The sequence below is a fragment of the Cydia amplana genome, chromosome 16 (assembly GCF_948474715.1).
Source record: "Cydia amplana chromosome 16, ilCydAmpl1.1, whole genome shotgun sequence".
Classification (NCBI taxonomy): Eukaryota; Metazoa; Arthropoda; class Insecta; order Lepidoptera; family Tortricidae; genus Cydia; species Cydia amplana.
Genome location: NC_086084.1, coordinates 14,957,240 through 14,978,757, shown reverse-complemented (window position 1 = coordinate 14,978,757; position 21,518 = coordinate 14,957,240). Strand labels below are relative to the sequence as shown.

Sequence of the window (21,518 nt, the reverse complement as noted above, 5' to 3'; positions counted from 1 at the left end):
ACAAAAGGCATAAGGACCATAAGGTCCACCGATGGACAGTTAAGAGATATGCTGTTTGTACAGTCAAATATTTTAATTTCCGTACCACTTCGTACCTTGTCACAGTGACAGTCAATATGAAAGTCGCTAGGGACCTCATACTATTGTCACTGTGACAAGGTACGAAATGGCACTGAAATTAAATTCCTTGGTCGTACCTAGAGTCAAGGTATTCAATATCGACAACATAGAATGATCGACAATACAAGTCTTATTGAGTTTATTATGGGATAATTTTACACAGTACTTATGTATAGGCCAATATGTTTATTAAAATAAATATCTTACTTCTGAAAATCTTGCAATAACAACCATTTATAGCAAAACAAACACTCTAGAAGCAATTTCGAAAGCAGCACTTAAAGAAACGGCCACGACCGCAAGGAAATATAATAACTTTTCTATGTAGATTAGACATTGTCCGCCGCCGTAGCGATTTACATTTCGCCGGTCTTAGGTAGATCTCCAGTCTGATATAGGAGGCCAATTCAAATTTACATCGTGACACCAAAATGATATCAAAATTATGTAATTTTGTTTTCCCGCGTGCATTTCGCTCGCTTATTCGTACATCTATATATTGGCACGAGCAGGACGCACGGGCGAATGAGAACAAAATGACATCATTTAGATATCATTTTGACGTCAAAACCAATAATAATGCCCAAACTGCACGTGATTAGAATAGCGTAAGAATTATTTTTGATAGTTGACGATGATCCTTATGTCATTATGCAGCCATGCGAAGCGTGCGATGGCCAAGTCATTATACGTAGGTATTAAAAATTTAAGATATCTTATTGATACGGGTTTAACACCCTCTGGCACTGACTAAAATAACCGACTTTTGGTTTCACAAAACATCTCATAACTATTTTTAGTAGAAGAATTGCGTTGCGAGACTTGCATCTTTTTACACGTACATACTCGTAATGTTTTTGATTTTGATTTGGAAGCGCTGGTGGTCTAGCGGTAAGAGCGTGTGACTTGCAACTTGCAATCCAGAGGTCGCGGGTTCAAACCCCGGCTCGAACCAATGAGTTTTTCGGAACTTATGTACGAAATATCATTTGATATCTACCAGTCGCTTTTCAGTGAAGGAAAACATCGCGAGGAAACCGGACTAATCCCAATAAGGCCCAGTTTACCCTCTGGGTTGGAAGGTCAGATGGCAGTCGCTTTCGTGAAAACTAGTGCCCACGCCAATTCCTGGGATTAGTTGCCAGGGGTCCCCTGGCTCCCATGAGTCGTGGCAAAATGCCGGGACAACGCGAGGAAGATGATGACTCGTAATGTTTTTGATGGGATTCTACCTTTCCGGCTAACCATTGCCGCGGGTCCCTCGTATTGTGCGTGCGTTTTTTCATTTGGACAGCGAGCCGACTTGGCCTTTGTGTTCCAATTCAATTTGTTTTTCATCGCGGCTTCAATTTTTGTAAACAAATGGGCCAAGTTCGGACAATTGTCCCCGATTGCTAATTTCGCCATTGTCAGAAAAAAAATAAAGAAAAGATTGGATTGGGGCTGTATATAGAAAATACATTGCCGTCTTTAAGATAGGGATGGATATAAAAAAGCTTATGTATTTCAGAACGAGATCGTCTTTAAAATGTATACCTGGCGCAGATATTTTTGAGTACCTCGGCCGCTCCAGTATATCTGATGACGACGGCTCTTGTTTCCCAAAAAATTTTAAGTCATAAAATGTATTTTCGTTAGTCATAATTCATTTGGTTCAGAAACGCGTCACTTTTTAGAATTGCCATAAAACAAACCTAACAGCCTATCTATAGGATCCTGAAAAGTTTACGGTTTCAGTTCTATAACTAATGATTCATTATGACTTCAAACTTTATGGGAAACAAAGGGGTTGCTGCACTGTACATTGTACAGTCGCATTCAGATATATCGGAGCGGCCAGGTGTTCACAATGGGTCTCTATTGTTTCCCAAATAGTTTTAAGCCATAATGTATTGTTTGCCCGAATTTTCGTTAGTCATAATTCATTTGGTTCAGAAACGCGTCAGTTTTCAGGATTGCCATAAAACAAACCTAACCTAACCTAACCTATCTATAGGATAACCTAACGAAAATCCTGAAATGTTAACGGTTTCAGTTTTATGACTAATGATAATATGACAAACAATACATTATGAATTAAAACTTTATGGGAACCAACGGGACCCCGTTCACAATTCAGATACACGTACTCTACGCCCTGACAATAGAGGCGTGTTCAGATATTTGTGAGCGCCTTGGCCGCTCCGATATATCTCAGATATATCTGATGGAGACTGTACACAAACATTGCAAGTTAAATAAAAGCTTGTACAATCGGCCATATTCGATATTGTGGGTTACTATTTAACCCTCGTTAACAATTTCGGGCTGTTTTATTGCAGAAAGTATTATTGTTTGATATTTTTGGTAAAACTTCAGCATAAATATGTATTACCTACCCTTTGGGTTAACCACGCTTACTATTCAGATTGAAATAAACACTGCAATCAAAAAACAAATCACGCATAAAATGTACACGTCATTCCTGAAAAAGAAATCGTCTGTAACGTATTTATTGCATGAATTGTACTATTCAATATTTATTTTTCTTCATATTTTTATTCTACAACACAAAGAGTTTGGATTGCAGTAAAATCACCACTGTCCGCCGGCCTAGCCATGCACGCTCGTAACCAATCAAATCGTTCTTAATTAGAAAGTATGGCCATGCACTTGTGAACTGGTGTTGGCTAAGACTCGAGTCCTTTGAGTCCTCTGCTTGAAGACTTTCTCAGTTTTTCAGACTCTTAATTAAGTCTAAACTCGAGTTCTTTTCAACTTGTTAGAGACCCGAGTCTTTTGTAGGTAGGTACTTGAGTCCTTTTGACTGAACTCTCGATTTTTTTACAAAAAATTTCGTAATGAATTGTGTTTATGTAAAATTCGTGGATTACACAAATCAAACAATAACTCCTAATTTATATTTAGGAAAAACCTATAAAATTGATGAAGGAGTGTTTATTCCGAGGCTCGAGTCCTTTTGAGTGGCTCTTTTAACCCAACAAAGGACTCGACTCGGGTCTGAAAAGACCTAGAAGTTTTTTAAGCGATGCGTCTCGTAAAAAAAAGCGGCCAAGTGCGAGTCGGACTCGCCCATGAAGGGTTCCGTATTTAGGCGATTTATGACGTATAAAAAAAAACTACTTACTAGATCTCGTTCAAACCAATTTTCGGTGGAAGTTTACATGGTAATGTACATCATATATTTTTTTTAGTTTTATCATTCTCTTATTTTAGAAGTTACAGGGGGGGGGACACACATTTTACCACTTTGGAAGTGTCTCTCGCGCAAACTATTCAGTTTAGAAAAAAATGATATTAGAAACCTCAATATCATTTTTGAAGACCTATCCATAGATACCCCACACGTATGGGTTTGATGAAAAAAAAATTTTTGAGTTTCAGTTCGAAGTATGGGGAACCCCAAAAATTTATTGTTTTTTTTCTATTTTTGTGTGAAAATCTTAATGCGGTTCACAGAATACATCTACTTACCAAGTTTCAACAGTATAGTTCTTATAGTTTCGGAGAAAAGTGGCTGTGACATACGGACGGACAGACAGACGGACAGACAGACAGACAGACATGACGAATCTATAAGGGTTCCGTTTTTTGCCATTTGGCTACGGAACCCTAACAAGCAGTTCTTAAAATTCAAACTCAAAAGATTCGAGTTCCTACCAACAGAGATGTGACTTATTTGAAATACTTGTATTTAAAATGCAAATACAAAATGCAAAATACCTATTTTGTATTTTGTATTTAAATACCTTTTGAAGAAAACTATTTTGTATTTTATTTGAAATAGTTTTTGGGACCTATTTTCTATTTTCAAAATACAAAATACTTTATAGTAGGTAATGTAGGTACTTAGGAGTTACAATCTCTTCTGATCTTACAATCCTGGCAACTCTCTCATTCTTTTAACACGGAACTGTTGAATCTGTTTAGTAACGTCGCACATGATCACAAGCGTAGCGAGTGGTTAAAAAAGTGGAATCTTGAGTGTTACGAGGGTTTCAAGGTACGAGAGGAAAACAAACTTTTCTGCCCTGATGAAACACAAACGAGACGTTTTTATCACACTAACGAGAGGCATTATACCAGCTGTAAAACATTACAAATCTAAATTAATGCTTTTAAAAATTGTCCGTTATAAACCATCATCCATCCATCCTTCCGGTTAATATGAGCAAACAACTAGAAATTTTCACTTTAGATAGAGGACTGATTGACACACTGTTTTCAAAGAATAAAGAGAGTCTTTTCAATTCGGATATTTTTAGTAATAATACTTTTTAATTCAGACTAGGTATTCACTATTCAGAGTACCTTTTATCGCAAAGTATTTGTATTTTTAAAAAGTATTTTGAAAATACCTATTTAGTATTTTGTATTTTAAATACAAATTCAAAAACTATTTTGTATTTTGTATTTGAAATAGTATATCAAGGAAGTATTTGTATTTTGTATTTAAATACTTTTTATAAAGTATTTTTCACATCTCTGCCTACCAACACTACCTACTGTGTACTTGACTTTCTAATTAGGAACGATTTGATGGTTACGGGTGTGATTAGGCCGGCGGACAATGATGATTTACTGCATTTGCAATGCGAACGAACTAGCCTAATACACTTCTAGTTTTCCAATATCCCATATCCTAAACATTTCAACCTGAAACATTATGCCTAGCTGTCAAAATAACAAGCATTATTCCTTTTTGAAAGAGAATATGATACCGGTCGGAAACTCAAAGAAATTCTGAGAGAATTCCGCTTTTAGGAGCACAGGCAGCTAGTGTATTCCTTTGTGGTGAAAACTAAGCAAGTGTGTGGGAGTTAAAGGCACTAATTGCATTAAACAATGTATATACTGTACCCACCGCGAATAAAAGCAGTAACTACTATTGGAATGAATGGAAATATAGTTACATGAGAGATACAGAGATTACAAGATAGAATTAGGAACAGTGTGATAAGGGAAAAGTGTGGACTGAATGAAGATGTAGTGACAACAATTGAGAAAGGTATGTTGAGATGGTTTGGACACGTGTAAAGCATGAGTGAAAGAAGGCTGACAAAGAGTGTATAGGGAGAAGTACAAGAGGGAGACGAAGGGGCAGACCTCGGCGGACTTTCTCTAATCAGATCGGGGAAATCCTGAAGAAAGGCCAGGTCAAGAGCACCCTAAACCGGCGAGCGTGTATGAGGAATGTTATGAAAGTACCGGAAGCGAAAGAGGTATATCAGGATCGTATTAGCAAGTGGAAATCTGTGGTATACAGATACCATGGATTTCCACTCCCCTTACCCGTCTACCCTTCCGGGAAATAAGTAGGCGTGATTATTATGTAGGTATGTATGTATGTATGTATGAATACTTTGATTTTGAATTTATAGCACGAGAATACGGTGAATAACCTACTACGGTGACTTGACGCTCAATTATTCTTGGTAATAGATCCAGAACCCCTAGTGTAAATGTCAATTCGACAGCGTGACGAGCGTTCGCGTTTGCGTTGTCTATTTTTGTATGGGATTTTGAACAGCGCGCCAAGCGGGACGTTTTGGAAACTCAAAACCCATAAAAAATTACACTTAACGCAAACGCGTACGTCACGTCACGCTATCGAATGAAATTTACACTAGGGGTACTGAATTTGTGTCTATGGAGTCTGCGACTCTAACGTATAAGGCCCACTTGCACATTCCACTAACCCGGGGTTAAGCGGTTAAACCGTTTATCCCGTGTCAAATTGTACTGGTAACCATGGTAACTCCAGGTTTAACCGATTAACCCCGGGTTAGTGTATGGTGCAAGTGGCCCTAGTGTAAACGTTAACTCGACACACGCACAACATTTACATTCAAGACCACACGGCAAAAAAATTATAATGTTTTAGCTTCAGTGACTGTAAAGGAAAATCAACTCTAAGTTAGTTGGTATAAGGTTTATGGTACAATTGCGAGCAATGTTACGTAGAATATTTTTAAACTGCGGTGTTGGAAAGTCGTAGAATGTTTAATCTCTCAGAACGGATCACTCATCCAATAGATGTAGCACTTAAGAAATTGTGACCGTTTTTAGGGTTCCGTACCTCAAAAGGAAAAAACGAAACCCTTATAGGATCACTCATGCGTCTGTCTGTCTGTCCGACTATCATTCCCCCCCTTTTATCTCCGAAACTACTGGGTTTAAGAAAAATGCACACAATATTTCTTTACCTACAGATGACAGGAAATCCTATCAGAAATGTACAGTCAAGCGTGAGTCGGACTTAATGTACGGAACGCTTGGAACGCGAGTCCGACTCACACTTGGCCGGTTTTTTTAGAAATACACAGTGAGAAGACGTATACGTCTTAAAGGGGTAGGATTAATTTCCTGGAAGAATAATTTCAGTTGTTAGGTAGGCGTCATTTTGACTCACTGAGGATTTCATAAAAACTATATACTTATGCGGGTAAAAGTGTATTTTAAAGTGTTTTTGGCCTTCAAGGTTAAAATGAAAATTATTTGTAAAGTGTCATTCTATGGAACTTGCTAACTATATAAACAAACCGCCATATTAAAATTGTCTCTGAATGTCAAGTGACTAGTGACTTTTGTTTACATAGGTAGTTAGCAAGTTCCATAGACTGACACTTTAAAAATGTGGCGGCTGTTTTTATGCATAGCCAAAATCTGTGCCTGGTCAATTTTCACTGCGAAATCTATTCGAGGTGATCTAGTAGCTCCAGGCTCAAGTTTTCAATTTGCACTTCGGGCGTCCTCGGGAGTAAGTCCACAACACGGCTTGCGAACTGCTAGTTGAATTTAAGATGTGTTTGTCCAACTAATGCCATGCTTTGGATGTATCCTTAGTAGAGATGCCACGAATATTCGGCAACTATTCGTTATTCGGCCTGTTCGGCCACTTTGCCGAATATTCGGTATTCGGCCGAATGTTGCCTACTATTCGGCCGAATACCGAATATCTGTTGCCCCTACCTAAAAAGAAAAATTACAAAAAAAATATAAACCAAAAATTTGGTATATTTAATATTTAAAATGTGTTATTAGAAAGTTGTTAAATAGGAAGACCCTTTTTAAGCATTTGTTGATTATGAAATATTTTATTTTTATCATGGGTCTAATTTGATTGACTCTAACTACATTCATTAGTTCGGTTTTATAAAAAATATATCTTAACAAAACGTTGTGCTTTGTTGGCGAACAGTTTTCATAATAATTCATCATCATCATAATCATATCAGCCCTTTATCGCCCACTGCTGAGCATAGGCCTCTCTTCGAATACGCCACTTGTCCCGGTCCTGAGCTAATCTCATCCAGAAGTGACCCGCAAATCCCGCAATCGTCCGGATGTCGTCCACCCAACGAGCCAACGGACGCCAGGCGCTCATAATAATTGTCACTCACAATGTTCGCATCTCATGCCGAATATTCGGTATTCGGCCGAGAGAGTGCCCGAATATTCGGTATTCGATAGGTATTCGGCCAAAAGCACTATTCGGGGCATCTCTAATCCTTAGCTAAGCTTAGGGTGTTTCTGGCGGCCTAGCCAAGGTGACAATCGCTTGCGCTTCGCCATAGAATCGCTTTGTGTCTCTCTATCTCTCTTCCATATTAGTGCGACAGGGACAGTTGCGTTTCGTTCGCTACGGAGCGTTAGCTATTGGCACGTTGGCTACGTGGCCTGGCTCAGTGAATTCTGGTAGAGAATGCCGTAATGCATTAAGTCCGCTTTTTGTACTTTTTTGATGTGCTATGAAGTTTAAAATAAATAAAAATACTGGACAATATTACCTAAAGGACAATTGGAACTTAAGAAACAAGTTATGATTGAATAGTAGATTGTTAACTAAGGGATAAAACGATGCCTTTCACCCGAGTTAAACACTACTTTTCAGTTCGAATACGAGGAAAGTAAAATACATGTATTTTTAAAAACAATGTGTCCTGCGGGGACAAACTAATATTCAGCCCGGATTCACCCTATAGCTAAATTTTTGTAAATATTTTTTATTTAGAGGGTCGTAATTGTGTGGGCGCAATTCAAATACATAAGTGGTCCCGTTCCCATACTAAATTTGTATATGAAAGCGCTTATAATGTGGTTACTTCCATCTGACATACTCTATCTAGTAGTTGAGGTAGTCTGTGGACAAATCCCAATACTCTGGATTCAAACGAAGTGCATATCGCTGTCGATTGAACCAAAAAGTGCACGCCGATTTAAGCCGGCACAAGCTCTAATTGCCTACGTTTTTCCTACCTACTCTGAAGGAGAGTTCTGTTGCAAGTACAATAGGCTATTTTGCTAAATCAAATTACCTCTATATAACGATGTTATGCTTACAGACGTCAACACGATGGTTATTATATTTGTTGTATGTATGGCTTAACCTGCCGATGATGATGATGCTGCATTTTTGATGTAGGTATGGCGTCGTAACCTGCGGGAAGGCATGGCCACAGAATAAGTAATAGTATAAAGCCCTTGCTACACGGTCGCCGACAAGCCCCTCAGACCGCGTGGCCTTGGTCTGGATGGACCGTGTAGACAGTTGTTTCCAACAAAATTTGACCAAAACTGACCAAGGACAGACCAAGGTCAGACGGTTAGAAGGCTTGTTGGCGACCGTGTAGCGAGGGCTTAATCATACAGAACGGACACGCACCGCCCCGCCCCGATTCGGACTACCTCGCCCGCGACAGGCCGCGACATGAATGTGTGCGTAAGTCGCTCTACTGAGAACATGTCAGGATTCCGTCAGAAACTCAATGACGCGTGTACAGACGTGCCGCGCACACATATAAACGCAAATCATTTTTGATGTATGGCGTGTCCGCCCTGTGGCATGGCAAAGCACGACGAGCTCTGGTTGGACCACCTTAAGCAGAAGCGAATTCGCAGAGCTGCTGGAACCAGGAGTTAAGACACATCTGTGATCGATGCGGCAAGAAATGCCGATCGGCCATTGGTCTATCAATATATTATTATTTGTATCTCCTTGGATATCACGGGCCTATAATCCCGGTTTTTTGATAGGCTTGCGTGGGTCCCCACAGATCCAACACGTAGAGTCCCCTTGGAGAGTTTTTATGTCATGTAGAACGCCTGCTGGAACCAGTTCACAGGTGCAAAAATAGACACCCATGAACCGGTCTCAGCGGGCATTGGGACTATTGTAGAAAAAGAGAACAGTATACCGGTCTATGGATTGAAGTTTGGGTGGACTATGAGACTGGATTATTACAAAGACGTACGGACACCTGCCATAACAATGTTTACACAAGTTATCGAGGCAGGTGGTGACTTGCCGCGCACTAGATGGGCCCCTGAAACTGCCGTCGCGAAGACGACCAGGCGCAACATCGGTGTGAGCGGCTCAGGGGTGTCGAGAGGTGTGCGCCGCTTTCTACCCAGTGGCTGTTAACAGCCACTGTGCCAACTCGCGTCTTATTATTATTATATAGTCATAAAGTAAGTGATATAGTCCTCGCAGTCCATGTAGGCTAGAGCCTAATAGGCTAGAGACTACCTCCTCAAAATACCTCTTTAGTAGCTGCAACTATCATCTGCAAAGATGCTGTAGCCAATGATGAAAGGGGACATTCGAAGGTGAATTCATCAGTTTGACTGATTTTGCAACCCACTACTTGATGAATAGTAACCGAACTAATCTGTGATCAGCAGGTGCTGTTGTATAGTGTCTGGCCTGTAAAAGGTACCTAGGTATTAGCCACATCATTAACAATATAATTCATGTCATAAAACAGTGTAAGTAACTGTACATAATCAGGCATTAAAACACTCGTGTGATCCTAATATGAATCTCACTTCGTTAATTCGTTTCATAATATAAACCCTCGTGTTGTATTCCTTTCACTATGTAGCAGTCGCATAAATTACTATTAGTGTCTGGTCCAAAATTTTCTGAAGAAACTGAAGAACTTAAAAATAATTACAAGAAAGTGTATCTGGTAACTACTTTTAAGTTGTGACGCGGTGGGCAAAGTTATGTTAAAGGGCAAAGTTATATACTTTTACGGTAAGTATTAGAGCTATATTGTAAATTCAACGTGGTAATCATTGGTGCGGCCGATTGGCCATCAATTATACATACGCTCCGACCATCAGTCCCTTACTTTACGCAGCGTTAATTCGATCGTCATCATTTAAATCGCGATAATACTCGTAACATATTGACGTAAGTTGAATATGTATAGGCTGGCAAACCAGCTTGTACGTAGAAAAAGCCAAATCCACAATTTTTATGAGAGCTTGAAACTTAAGTCAAGTAAATATTCGTACAATATACGCAAATTTATTGGTCCCTAAAGAGTTTGAACGGTGGACGAACTATACTGCTGTTACAAATGCCCAGGTTATTATAATACTTAAACTTACTAGTCAATGCAAAATGTACCAATAAATCTATGTGAACTACTTTACATATGAAGGAACTTTCAACAATAAATAAAGCAATGAGTAAGGTAAACGTCCCTGTGCTTGACATGCTAATGCCCAATAGATGACACCCTGCTGTCACCTCTATTGACAATGACTTAAGTTTAAAGATTACATGTATTGGGACCGTGACGAGCACTAGTAGGTACGTGTACGTAGGGTTACCAGATGACAGGAATTTTCCTGACATGTCAGGAATTTTGGCCTTTTGTCAGGAATGGGGACGGAACACGAAAATGTCAGGAATTTTTTGAATTGATAGACTTTATTATAAAGTACCTTTTTATTTACTTAAATTAATCAATTAATCAAAAACATTGTAAAAAATAATAAATGAGATCCACTCAACTTATCAATAACTTCATAATTATTAATTAACAAATCTTTAATCAAGCATACATATAGGTACATGACGCGCGCGGCTCGGCTCAATCGGATGGCCATCGCTAACGGCTAGAGACCCCCTCCCCCCCATCGTCGTGAAAAATATGAATGTCAGGAAAAATTTCGGAAATCAGGAATTTTGTCAGGAAATTCTAAATTTGTATCTGGTAACCCAACGTGTACGTTAGGGTGGAGCGTCGTTGTATGGGAAAAAATAAAAATTTGATTATCAATGTGGAACCGGTACAAAAAGTTGCATTTTGTCATGTAGATTATAGTGATTATATCAAGTTTCAAAATAAACACTACTTTTAGCCCTCTACCCAGCCGCTAAAGAAATTAATAAAGGTAAATTTTCATCAATTATTTAAATATTACTATTTCACTAATATGTGTACATTTTATTGAAATTATATAATACTTAATAAGCGTATAATAAGTTATTACCAAAATTTTTGTGCCTTTTTCAATATTTATGAAATAATAAAATTTCAAACTTTCATATTAAACAGCAATTTCATGCAAAACAAGGAAAATGCTACAGTGTAAAAAAATATATGAGTTATTTTTTTTTGGTGTTATTGATTACGAAAAGTATCATTTTACTGCAAAAAATGGGTTATTTATATGTTTAAATGAGCGTCAAATTTTGTCCTTCGGCGTCGCTTACGCCCTTTTTGGGTCATGTTCACACGTATGTTAGGCATATATTTACTTTTACTAGTAGTATTTTTATTATCTTATCACGTTCAAAATAGTTTTCACGGTTCTGTAATTAGTTGTAAACTCCAATTTGTGCACAGTATCCGGGTTAAAGGGCCTTTTCCATAAAACCTCGATTTACGTGGTTTTACCGGGTCATAAAAATATATGTTATAAACAAAAATAAGTATAGGAATCGAGTATATCTGTAACAAAAAGATGTTATTTAATGAATAAAACTTGTTATAACAAAAATAAGCACAAATTAAATTAATTAAAAATATACATGTATTGCTATATATAATCGAATAGTAGAGGGCTAAAAGTATATACCAATATTTCTTTTATTTTTTTTCCCTTAACTAATAAAAAATTAGACATCCTTTTAGAGGGGTTCCATTGCTATATTCAAGAATTTTGGATTTCGCTCCACCCTAGTGTACGTGTACCTTATCGAGTAACCTCAAATAAATGTAATGAAAGTTCCGCGATTTGTACATTAAAATTCAGAGAGAAAATTCACTAAAAAAACATAAGACGAGCGGAAAAGGCTTAGTTTTTTACCAACAGACAGCGCGTAAATACTTCCTTTACAGTAAATTAAATTTTCATCTTTTTAAGCACGAAAGCATTAAGACGCTGTATCTCTCTAAATGTGCAAGCTCATAAAAGAAACGTTGAACTTTTAAAAGTAATTCAAAGGCATTCATTAGTGGCATTAAATTTTAAACCGTACGTGGGTGACCATCCCGCGGGGTACTCGGGTTTACCCACGAGCCGGATACGACACGATAGTTATTAATTATACATTTTAATTAGTAGTCTTACGATGCGTGAGGTATAAAGGTACCCATCAGTTATACCAGCGATCAGATGTACATTTTAACTTGTATGGGGGTGATTCGGTGACAGATCGGTACCCGGGGTATACCCGGGTTACGATGCCATAGTTATGTAATATCATAATACATATCATAATTACACGACACGAAAAGTTTATTTACAGGCCTCCACTTAAAAAGTAGGTATAATCAGTATAATAATTTGTGGTAAACTTCAACAATAAAACAGGAATTTGGTGTGACCCTTTTTATAATGTTTTTGTATAATATAAATAATACCTAAAGCTAAAAAAGAAAAAAAGAAAGTCTCAAATAACAAAACAGCATAGAGTAAATATTCTAATAAGTTTAAGCTCGTTTTCTGTTAACTCAATTCGTTTACACCAAGCAATTCAATACTAAAACTAATTTTCTAGGTACGACTTTAGACATGTTTCACACTTAGGTACTAACTAATATACACCGCCTTTACGTCTACGTTTAAAAGACTCTTCATTTGTATTTCAGCAACGTAAACTCATATAGGTACATTAGGTACAGTCAGCTTCAAAAGCAGAGGATGAGACTACGCGTAAAAATCTGGGGGAGACCAAAGTAAGCTATTATGTTAAGAGAAATACGCCTGTTTATGCCTGTTTCTTGGATATTTCTAAGGCGTTCGATACCGTGTCGTATGATATACTGTGATCAAAATTGAAAGAGACAGGCATAAATCCGGCTGTGACGGGAATCATGTCGCACTGGTATAGCAAGCAGATAAACGTGGTAAAATGGGCTAAAGAATATTCGGATCCGTATGTGCTAAAGTGCGGGGTGAGGCAAGGGGGGCTAACCTCGCCTAGATTGTTTAGTTTGTACATAAATGAACTGATTGAGGGGCTCAGCAGCACTCATGTCGGTTGTAGAATTGATAACGTATGTGTAAATAATATTAGTTATGCCGACGACATGGTGCTGTTTGGGCTCAGTGTATCAGGGCTAAAAAAACTTATCGATGCTTGCGAGGTGTATGCGCAGCAGCACGGTTTGAAATACAACGCTGCCAAAAGCGAGTTCATGATTTTCAGGGGTAAAATAAAGTGTCCAGCCTACACGCCCAAAATAATGTTGAACGGAGTCCCTTTGAATCGTGTCACTCTTTTCAAATACCTTGGGCATATTGTGACTGAGGACCTGAAAGGCAATCTCGATATCGAGCGGGAGCGCAGGGCGTTGTCGGTCCGAGGCGGGATGCTGGCGCACAGGTTCGCACGCTGCAGTTCTCAAGTGAAGCTGACTTTGTTTCGAGCCTACTGTCAAAGTTTTTATACGTGTGGCCTGTGGGCCAATTTCAGGCTGAAAACCTATAAAACCCTGCGTATCCAATATAATAACATTTTCAAAATGCTGTTTGGGCTTCCTCGATTCTGCAGCGCCTCTGGGATGTTTGCCGATGCTAGCGTAGAGGACTTTTATGCCATAGTAAGGAAGAAGACGGCATCTGTGGTGATGCGGATGAGGGGGAGCTCAAATAGCATCCTGAGAATGATAGCAGACAGGTGGGACTCGGATATCCTCCGCCGATATACCGACCTTCATGTCCTGCGACCTAGAAAATAAGTATTTTTATGTTTTTATGTAATAGGTAGTTTTACTAATGTAGTCTTATAAGTGTCTTGTAACTAACAATCTATGCCATCTATGGATTTGCGGAATCTGAAAATATATTTTTTTTAATTGAGTTACAGGATGGCCCAAATAGGTATACGTTGACAAAGTTTTTTCTAATTATTTTATTAAGTACTCACGTACCTAGTGTAAAATAAGTTAAAAATTAAAACTAGTCTTTTTATGCAACAAAAATTAATTGTCTTTAAAGCCTCCTTTCGCTTTGATACACAAACGTTTGTTAAAATCGTCAACGATATGCCGCAGGTACCCATGAGTTTTATGCGGCTTTAGATGCTAGCGACTGCGTCAACTCAAACGCATCTCGCTTGCACCCAACGCAGTCGCTAGCGAATATGTCACTGTCAAACTCGAGGTAAAGATACAAATCGACAAAATGTCAGTTCGATAAGCAATGAGATGACGGAAATATCAAAATACCGGTGTATTTTGCCAAGTATGGGCTTACAAATATACAAAACTTTTTCATATGCCAAATGGATTCTGAGTGTACCTACGTCTTCGCAAAAATAATATTTATTTTCCGCCCGTCTCGTCGTTTGTAAAAGGCCGTTCAACCGGGGTGGAATGGACCAATAATTACCCGGTTCAACCGCCGCGAATTGCCGGTTGAACCGCCTCGAATTACGTGCTGAACAGGCGATTTGAACCGGATAAGGAACGTGCGGTCACACGTTTTAATGTTACCTGGTTCGGTACCGGTTAAAAATGTTAACACCTGATAAATAAACAGTTGAAAGTTAACGTTTGTTCTGTATTCTAATTTTGTTCGGGTGAATTTGAATTGGCTGGAGATATTTTCAGTGAAAATGTGTTTGCATTTAATTAGTACTCGTAATTTACCAATTGATTTATAATCAATTTGATTCGGGGAAAAACGGCATGTAGCTGCAAATAAATCATTTTATGATTCTCTTGAAAATGCGAGTAGAAATCACACTCAAAATCGGCTATCACCAGTGATCGGCACGACCCGTGTCGCACGGTGTCAATGACCTCAATCATTATGTTAACATGGATATGCCCCGAGATTTCGGTCTTTTTAGGAAGTCAATATTTCCGATTGTAGTACATAAAGGTATTCCACACAGGAAGATGAATGATTTTTACCATTAAATAAAACGACATCAAGTTCAAAATAGGTATATAATCACATAGTAATATATTATTTTTTTATTTAATAATTAATTATACATTTTATAAGCTTATTTAACACTTTATCGTATAATTTGCAAATATATATCATACAATAAAATTATTCTATTTAACAAAATCACGGAGTTATGTTATAATCTAATCATGTCCATATTATGATTTCTGCTCGCAATCCCGCGGTGCGTCACGGGTCGTGCCGATCACTGGCTATCACACAAATTAAACTAGACCTTATTTGTTTATTTGTTGTTGCATACAATTAACACTTACAGTTCAACCTTACGTGCTAATTGGAATTAGGTAAGTACATTTCTTAATAGCTATATAACAACATGTATTTTTCTAATAATTGAGTGAAATGATTATTACACATTACATTAAATAAAAGAGATCGAGGGAGTAAAATAATTGATTAATGTCATTAAAGGATAATTAAATCGTGGGATTGCAATAATTAATTAAATATCATGAATATAAATAAATCGAGGCATTAAAATAATTGTATAAAGTCATAAAAATACAATTCCGGATAAAGTCAATCAGGTAATATAGGCAGTTTATTAAAATTAAGTCAGTTGTACATAAGCAATGTCAAATATTTCAAGCGAATAATTATTATAGTATATTAGGTTGGTAATGGAGCTAGTGGTAACGATTGATTCGATGTAGCAATTTGATGCGGCTAGGAATTTAGACTCCGTCGAGAAGAAAATATCTAGTTCATTGTCGCTGTCCAAGATATTGTTGAGGAGCAACGTTAAAGCCTGGTGGAGAGGGGACGTAGCAAGCAGGCGCGTCCGGCCTTATTGGGATTAGTCCGGTTTCCTCACGATGTTTTCCTTCACTGAAAAGCAACTGGTAAATATTAAATGATATTTCGTACATAAGTTCCGAGAAACTCATTGGTACGAGCCGGGGTTTGCCCGCGCAAAGGATAACAAAATGACATCATTTTAACATCAAAATGCATGTTCGAATTGACTTCCTGTTGCAGGGATCGGATACCGGTATTTTTTGTATGGGAACGGAAACGGTATTTTTTCGTTCTTTGCTAATTACTTCATTTCTAATTGGGCAATCTAATAATACGAAGTCGTAACCTAAAAACACAACTGAGTCCTACATTTCGAGTATAAAATAATTCGAAAAATATGGTTATTTCTATGTTTTTGCAAAAAACCGGTTCCGATCCCTGTCCTGTTGTTTTACCAACCACCCCCTTACTTATAGGTACTATTATCTTTCCTAAATAAAAAATCTTCTCTGTAGGAAAGCTTATTAAATTATTTAATATCGGTAAACAACCCAAAAGGCTTCATTTCAAAGAATACAATTTCGCTGTTTAATATTTTATATTTCCCGCCGTCTCGGGTATAAAAATTCATTTGAGGTTCATTATTTGTAATATTTGTTGTGTTCTTAGGTAAGCTACGTCAAATTTTAATTAAAGGAAGGTATTTCGCGGCAGAGGCAAAAATTAATATTGAGATCATTGAAATATTCGATGTTTTAGTATACTTACCTAAGTATTTAACGGCGTTTCTTCAGCAAGTATGATACTTACATACTTTAGCTATTGCAGGCTCATGTTCATTAATAGATTTGAGATCAGGGTTGCATTATTTTCTGCTTTTTTCTCACAAACAAAAAAGTATACATGCTAAATCATTATTCTTGCTGTATGATCGTCAGAAGTATTAATTATATCCACTCATAAAAATTCGCCCCGTTGGATAGAAATTAAAAACAATACTGGCCAAAGAATCGACAAGAAATAATTTTGTACAAAGTTATTAACAGTTACAATACGTATGCATGCTAGTCCGAAAAGTTGCAGCATTAATGAAAATATACGGTATGAAGAACTTGATATTTCACTTTAACCGCTTGGAGGATAGGTAAGTAGTAAAATTTTCTAACATCTTACACACTTTCTCAAAAAATTAATTCAATAATATCTACAAATATTATTTAGACAGGGTTTAGGATATTTTGGATATCAAAATAAACAATGAATTTTAGATTTACACATTAATGGCTAGTTAAACACCAGTTATCAAGCACAATATCAATTCGGCAATAAAAATTTGTGACGTTCCTCGGCAAAAGGTAACTTATGGCGGTTGGCGCTTACGTCGCGTAGCGCCGCAATAGTATTGGAGCGTTAATAACAGCGATAGCGCCGAACGCCATAAGGTCTTTACGTCACATTTAGTTATCAGATTCGGTCAAAAACACGTCAATCCTGTTAGTATGGTTTCGAATGTCACGTTTCGCCGTTGGGTCTTAACTCTCCTGTATCACATCTTTAACCAAGTCGACGTAGGGCGCAATGCCGACAGTCTTGGCTTCCTCCCTGAAGCATACTAACAACTTAGCGGTGCGGCTGCAATCGTCATTGATATGCCCATGTTTTTTCTGGCAGTCTAGGAATAAATTCGTTACTGTGGCTGCCACAGCGTCACCTGTAAGTCGAAATCAGATAGATAATATATGCAGTATTTTCAAAATAAAATATGCAGCTTTCTAGTACTAACGATCATGGAGCAAAGCCTGGGCCTGACAGACGGACATGGCGAAACTATGAGGTTTCCTAACAGTTTTGAATGATTCACGGTTAGGTAGTTTCACTAGACTTAGGGCCAGTTGCACCAACCACATTTGTTTGACAGTCTGATCAACATCACTCGTCAGAGAACTATGACAATTTCCATACAATAAAATTTAGCGAATGCTTTAACGGTGACAGGCGGTTTGGTGCAACCGACCCTTATATAGACCGGATATGAACCATGATTACCTGTAGTATATTGTTTTCGAGCTCCCGATATTTCATATTTACATGCATCTTAGTCACGGGTTACGTGTTATTTATTATTATTGGGGTGGTACTGGGCCTTTGAGTGACACGTCGACCAGGTATTGATCTATTGTGACGGCCCTTTAAAGTTCATTACTAATGCCCGTTGCATTCAGAAAATTACAGATGCTTTGGGCCGTAACGTTCTGTACCTCATAGGGTTGCAATACATGCCGCCCTAAGTAGGTATTTCTTTTTGACATTAATGGTCCACAGGAGCAGAGAATGTGCATTGCAGTCTCCTCTGACTCCTGGCAGAACCTGCATGTCGCATCTTGTTTCTTGCCAATTTGAAACATGTGCTTGTTCAACTTACAGTGTCCAGTCAGTATTCTGGTCACCGCGCACGTTTTGTGCCTTTTGTGTTGGTTTATATTATAATTTTATGTAAAAATCTTACCATTATCGAAAGTCTTGAGGTAATCTAACAAATTGTCATGTTGCACGTGATTATCATCTTGCAGTAAGGAGAATTTGTGGGACATACAGATGATCGCCCAGCCGATCTCTCTGCGGTCTACATCGATGTCGTAATCCCAGACTTCTTCCCATCCTTTTATGGTGTCGGAGGTTAATTTGGCCTGTAGGAGAAAAGAATAAGTAAGTAAATAAGTTTTTACAAACATTTCATTTTTGGTTCAAGCTTTTATCGCTGACTGTGTGAGCTTTTGTCTTACGACAGACAACTAATACTCATCGAGACAATTCTAAAAACCCCTAACACAATTAGGTTGCGTTGTTTCATCATAGAGTTCCTATGGCCACCCCCTGTCTCCATCATCAGATCAGTTCGACAGTACCATATTATTATTATTGTCATCAGAACTACATACAGTTGCCAATTTTCATGACGCTACGATCCTTGGAAGATGGTTAAATTAGTTACCTTAGATTTCATTACATAGTTACATACAGGTCGACCTAATAAAAGCTTGTTAAAAACATATTTGTGACGTCCCGCGCTTACGTCGCATAGCACCGCAATTGTATTGGAGCGGCGTTAATAATAGCGTAGGCGCCAACCGCTATACGGTACCATTACCCGTGGAACGTCACATTTATTCCCTTTTCTATATGACATTACTACCTAGTACACTCTTTATCGAAGAACCCCATAATGTAGTCTCCCCAGCGGCGGTAGCAGTGTCGCATTTTCATCGCTTGTCACCATGTCTGTCACGTTCTAACAAGTATGTAAGAGGCTTATGATGGCCTTGATTTGCCGCTTGTTTCGACCGCGGCCTTACCACAGGATAAATATCAGTACTAGGTACAGAAGATTCACCCTCTAACAAATCGCGTCTATTACGACAGATATGATCGCTAGGTGACGCAAGCGCGAGCAGGCGTCCGCTCCGTAGCGGTGTGCGGTAACTAGTATGGCTAGACACCAAACTTGGTGTGGGCTCATGTACTTTTTGGTACTTGTAGCGACGCGACGAAATCGCGGAGTGAGTCACGCCTGGCCCTACTCTCATATAATGCAACCGAATTATATTATCATTTATAAAAGAAATACACCGATAGAAAAATTACCTACTTATTTATTCTTCACAAAAGCGCGAAAGAGTGAGTTTTTCGGAACTTCATTTGAAATATCTGATATTTACTAGTTGCTTTTCGGTGAAGGAAAACATCGTGAGGAAACCGGACTAATTCCAGTAAGGCCTAGTTTCCCCTCTGGGTTGGAAGATCAGATGGCAGTCGCTTTCATAAAAACTAGGGTTAGCTAGGGTTCATGTGATTAGTTGTCAAGCGGACCCCAGGCTGCTATGAGTCGTGGCAAAAGGCTAACGCGAGGAAGAAGAAGAACATTTAATCTCCACAAATACCTACTTATCGCAAAAACACAAAACGGTTCTTACCTCGTCCCGACACCCCTCCAAAGTCTTCCCGAATTTCCCGGTGACACGGCTCATGACGATGGACTCGTCTGAAGACGCGTCCATCTCTGCAGCGGCCAGGACCAGAGCGAAAACTACCCAGTAAAGCGCCATTGTGAAGACAGTGACCATTCGTCGCCATCACGCCTTTTTATACCATAGATTTGTTTTTTTTTTCTGTACAATGACTATCTTACTGATTTATTTATGAGTAATCTAGATTCCTTATACCTTTTTTATAATGCAGATAATGCTTTTTTAGAATTAAGAGTAATTTTATTTATATTATCTATCCGAGATCTGTTATGGATTTTAAGTCGATGAGCATAGGTGTCACTTTCGTGCGCAATACAGATAGTCGTAAATAAAAAGCGTGCGTGAATTATGTACCTATTGTAATGTTCGCTATTTGTAATTACTGTCTGTTTATAGTATTTTATGCAACCGTTGTTTAAGAGAGGTCAAAAAAGGCGAGTGGCGTGAGTAACAATTTGAGGCGAAGCCGAAAATTGTTAAGGCGCTAGACGCCGTTTTTGGCCGAAAACTCTAACATTCTAGAGTCTATATCTTCTTAACGGTTCAACAAAAAAATATGAAAAAAATATATATGATTTTACGTTTTATGTACAACATTTCTAACGTTTGACTTGTTCCCTATGACTTATAGTTTTTCCAAAAAAGGAACATTACGACAGGCCGTTTTGCGACTAACTTTGCCTATTTATAGTAAACGGTTTATTCGATTAAAGTTATTTTTAGACTAGAATAATTGTTTTAACAGATACTACAAATGCAACGTAGAATAATGTTAATAAATAATTTTTTTTTTAAGAAATCGAATATTTTTCAACATTTTGTGCGTATGTAGCTCGAAAAAGGCGTGGCCGGCAGTCGTGTGCTAGCTTTGAGACGAGGAGGCTGTGTCGCTCGTCGATCCGTGCCTTCCTTGTATTCTGCATGCTTGTTCTGAGCCGAGGTGCTATAAAATTGGAGTTATTGTGGCCAAAGATTAAATAACTGCAGAATGTTGATTTGGTTGTGACGCGCTTTAGCGCGCGCAACACGGTGTTTCGCAGCCTATTATTACGAACGTAATGACAATATTTCCACTTATGTTTGAGAAAGCTTCATTTGAAATATATAAAAAATGTTTTCGAACATGCGCCGACATATTGCCATTAAAAATTAACGTTTTTAATAAAGTTCAATTTCTAAAAAAAATTTATCAACATTGGCAATTTATGTTGTAGGTATATACTATATAGTTTGATTCAGAAACCATTACATTTTTAGGATTGTTACCCATTCAAATGATGTTAGTTTATTAAGTAAATCTGGGGGCACGGCAGTGCCCCCGCCAAGTCGAGCAAAAAAAGAGGCACGGCCGTACCATCCTTTTCTCGAAGCGATTCAGGCCATTTTCGACGTCCTGTAATTTTGTGCTGG

The 21,518-nt window shown here is 38.2% G+C and overlaps 1 protein-coding gene across 1 annotated transcript; it reads right to left on the bottom strand.

Moving 5' to 3' along the window:
• Positions 1 to 17,615: 17,615 nt before the first annotated feature.
• LOC134655467 (general odorant-binding protein 2-like) lies at positions 17,616 to 20,186 on the bottom strand. The gene is made up of 3 exons (XM_063510930.1): positions 20,055 to 20,186; positions 18,590 to 18,770; positions 17,616 to 17,794 (listed from the first exon to the last, which is right to left on the bottom strand). Exons 1-3 carry the CDS (start codon positions 20,184 to 20,186, stop codon positions 17,616 to 17,618), a joined length of 492 nt encoding a protein of 163 aa, XP_063367000.1.
• Between the last annotated feature and the right edge of the window lie 1,332 nt (positions 20,187 to 21,518).

Excerpts from the sequence above, each read along its gene's own strand:
- LOC134655467 (XM_063510930.1), bottom strand. The coding sequence starts at position 20,186 with ATGGCGCTTTACTGGGTAGTTTTCGCTCTGGTCCTGGCCGCTGCAGAG. Across the intron at positions 18,771-20,054 it reads TGGAGGGGTGTCGGGACGAG|GCCAAATTAACCTCCGACAC; the intron begins GTAAGAACCGTT and ends TTTCTCCTACAG. Across the intron at positions 17,795-18,589 it reads CCTCAAGACTTTCGATAATG|GTGACGCTGTGGCAGCCACA; the intron begins GTAAGATTTTTA and ends TTCGACTTACAG.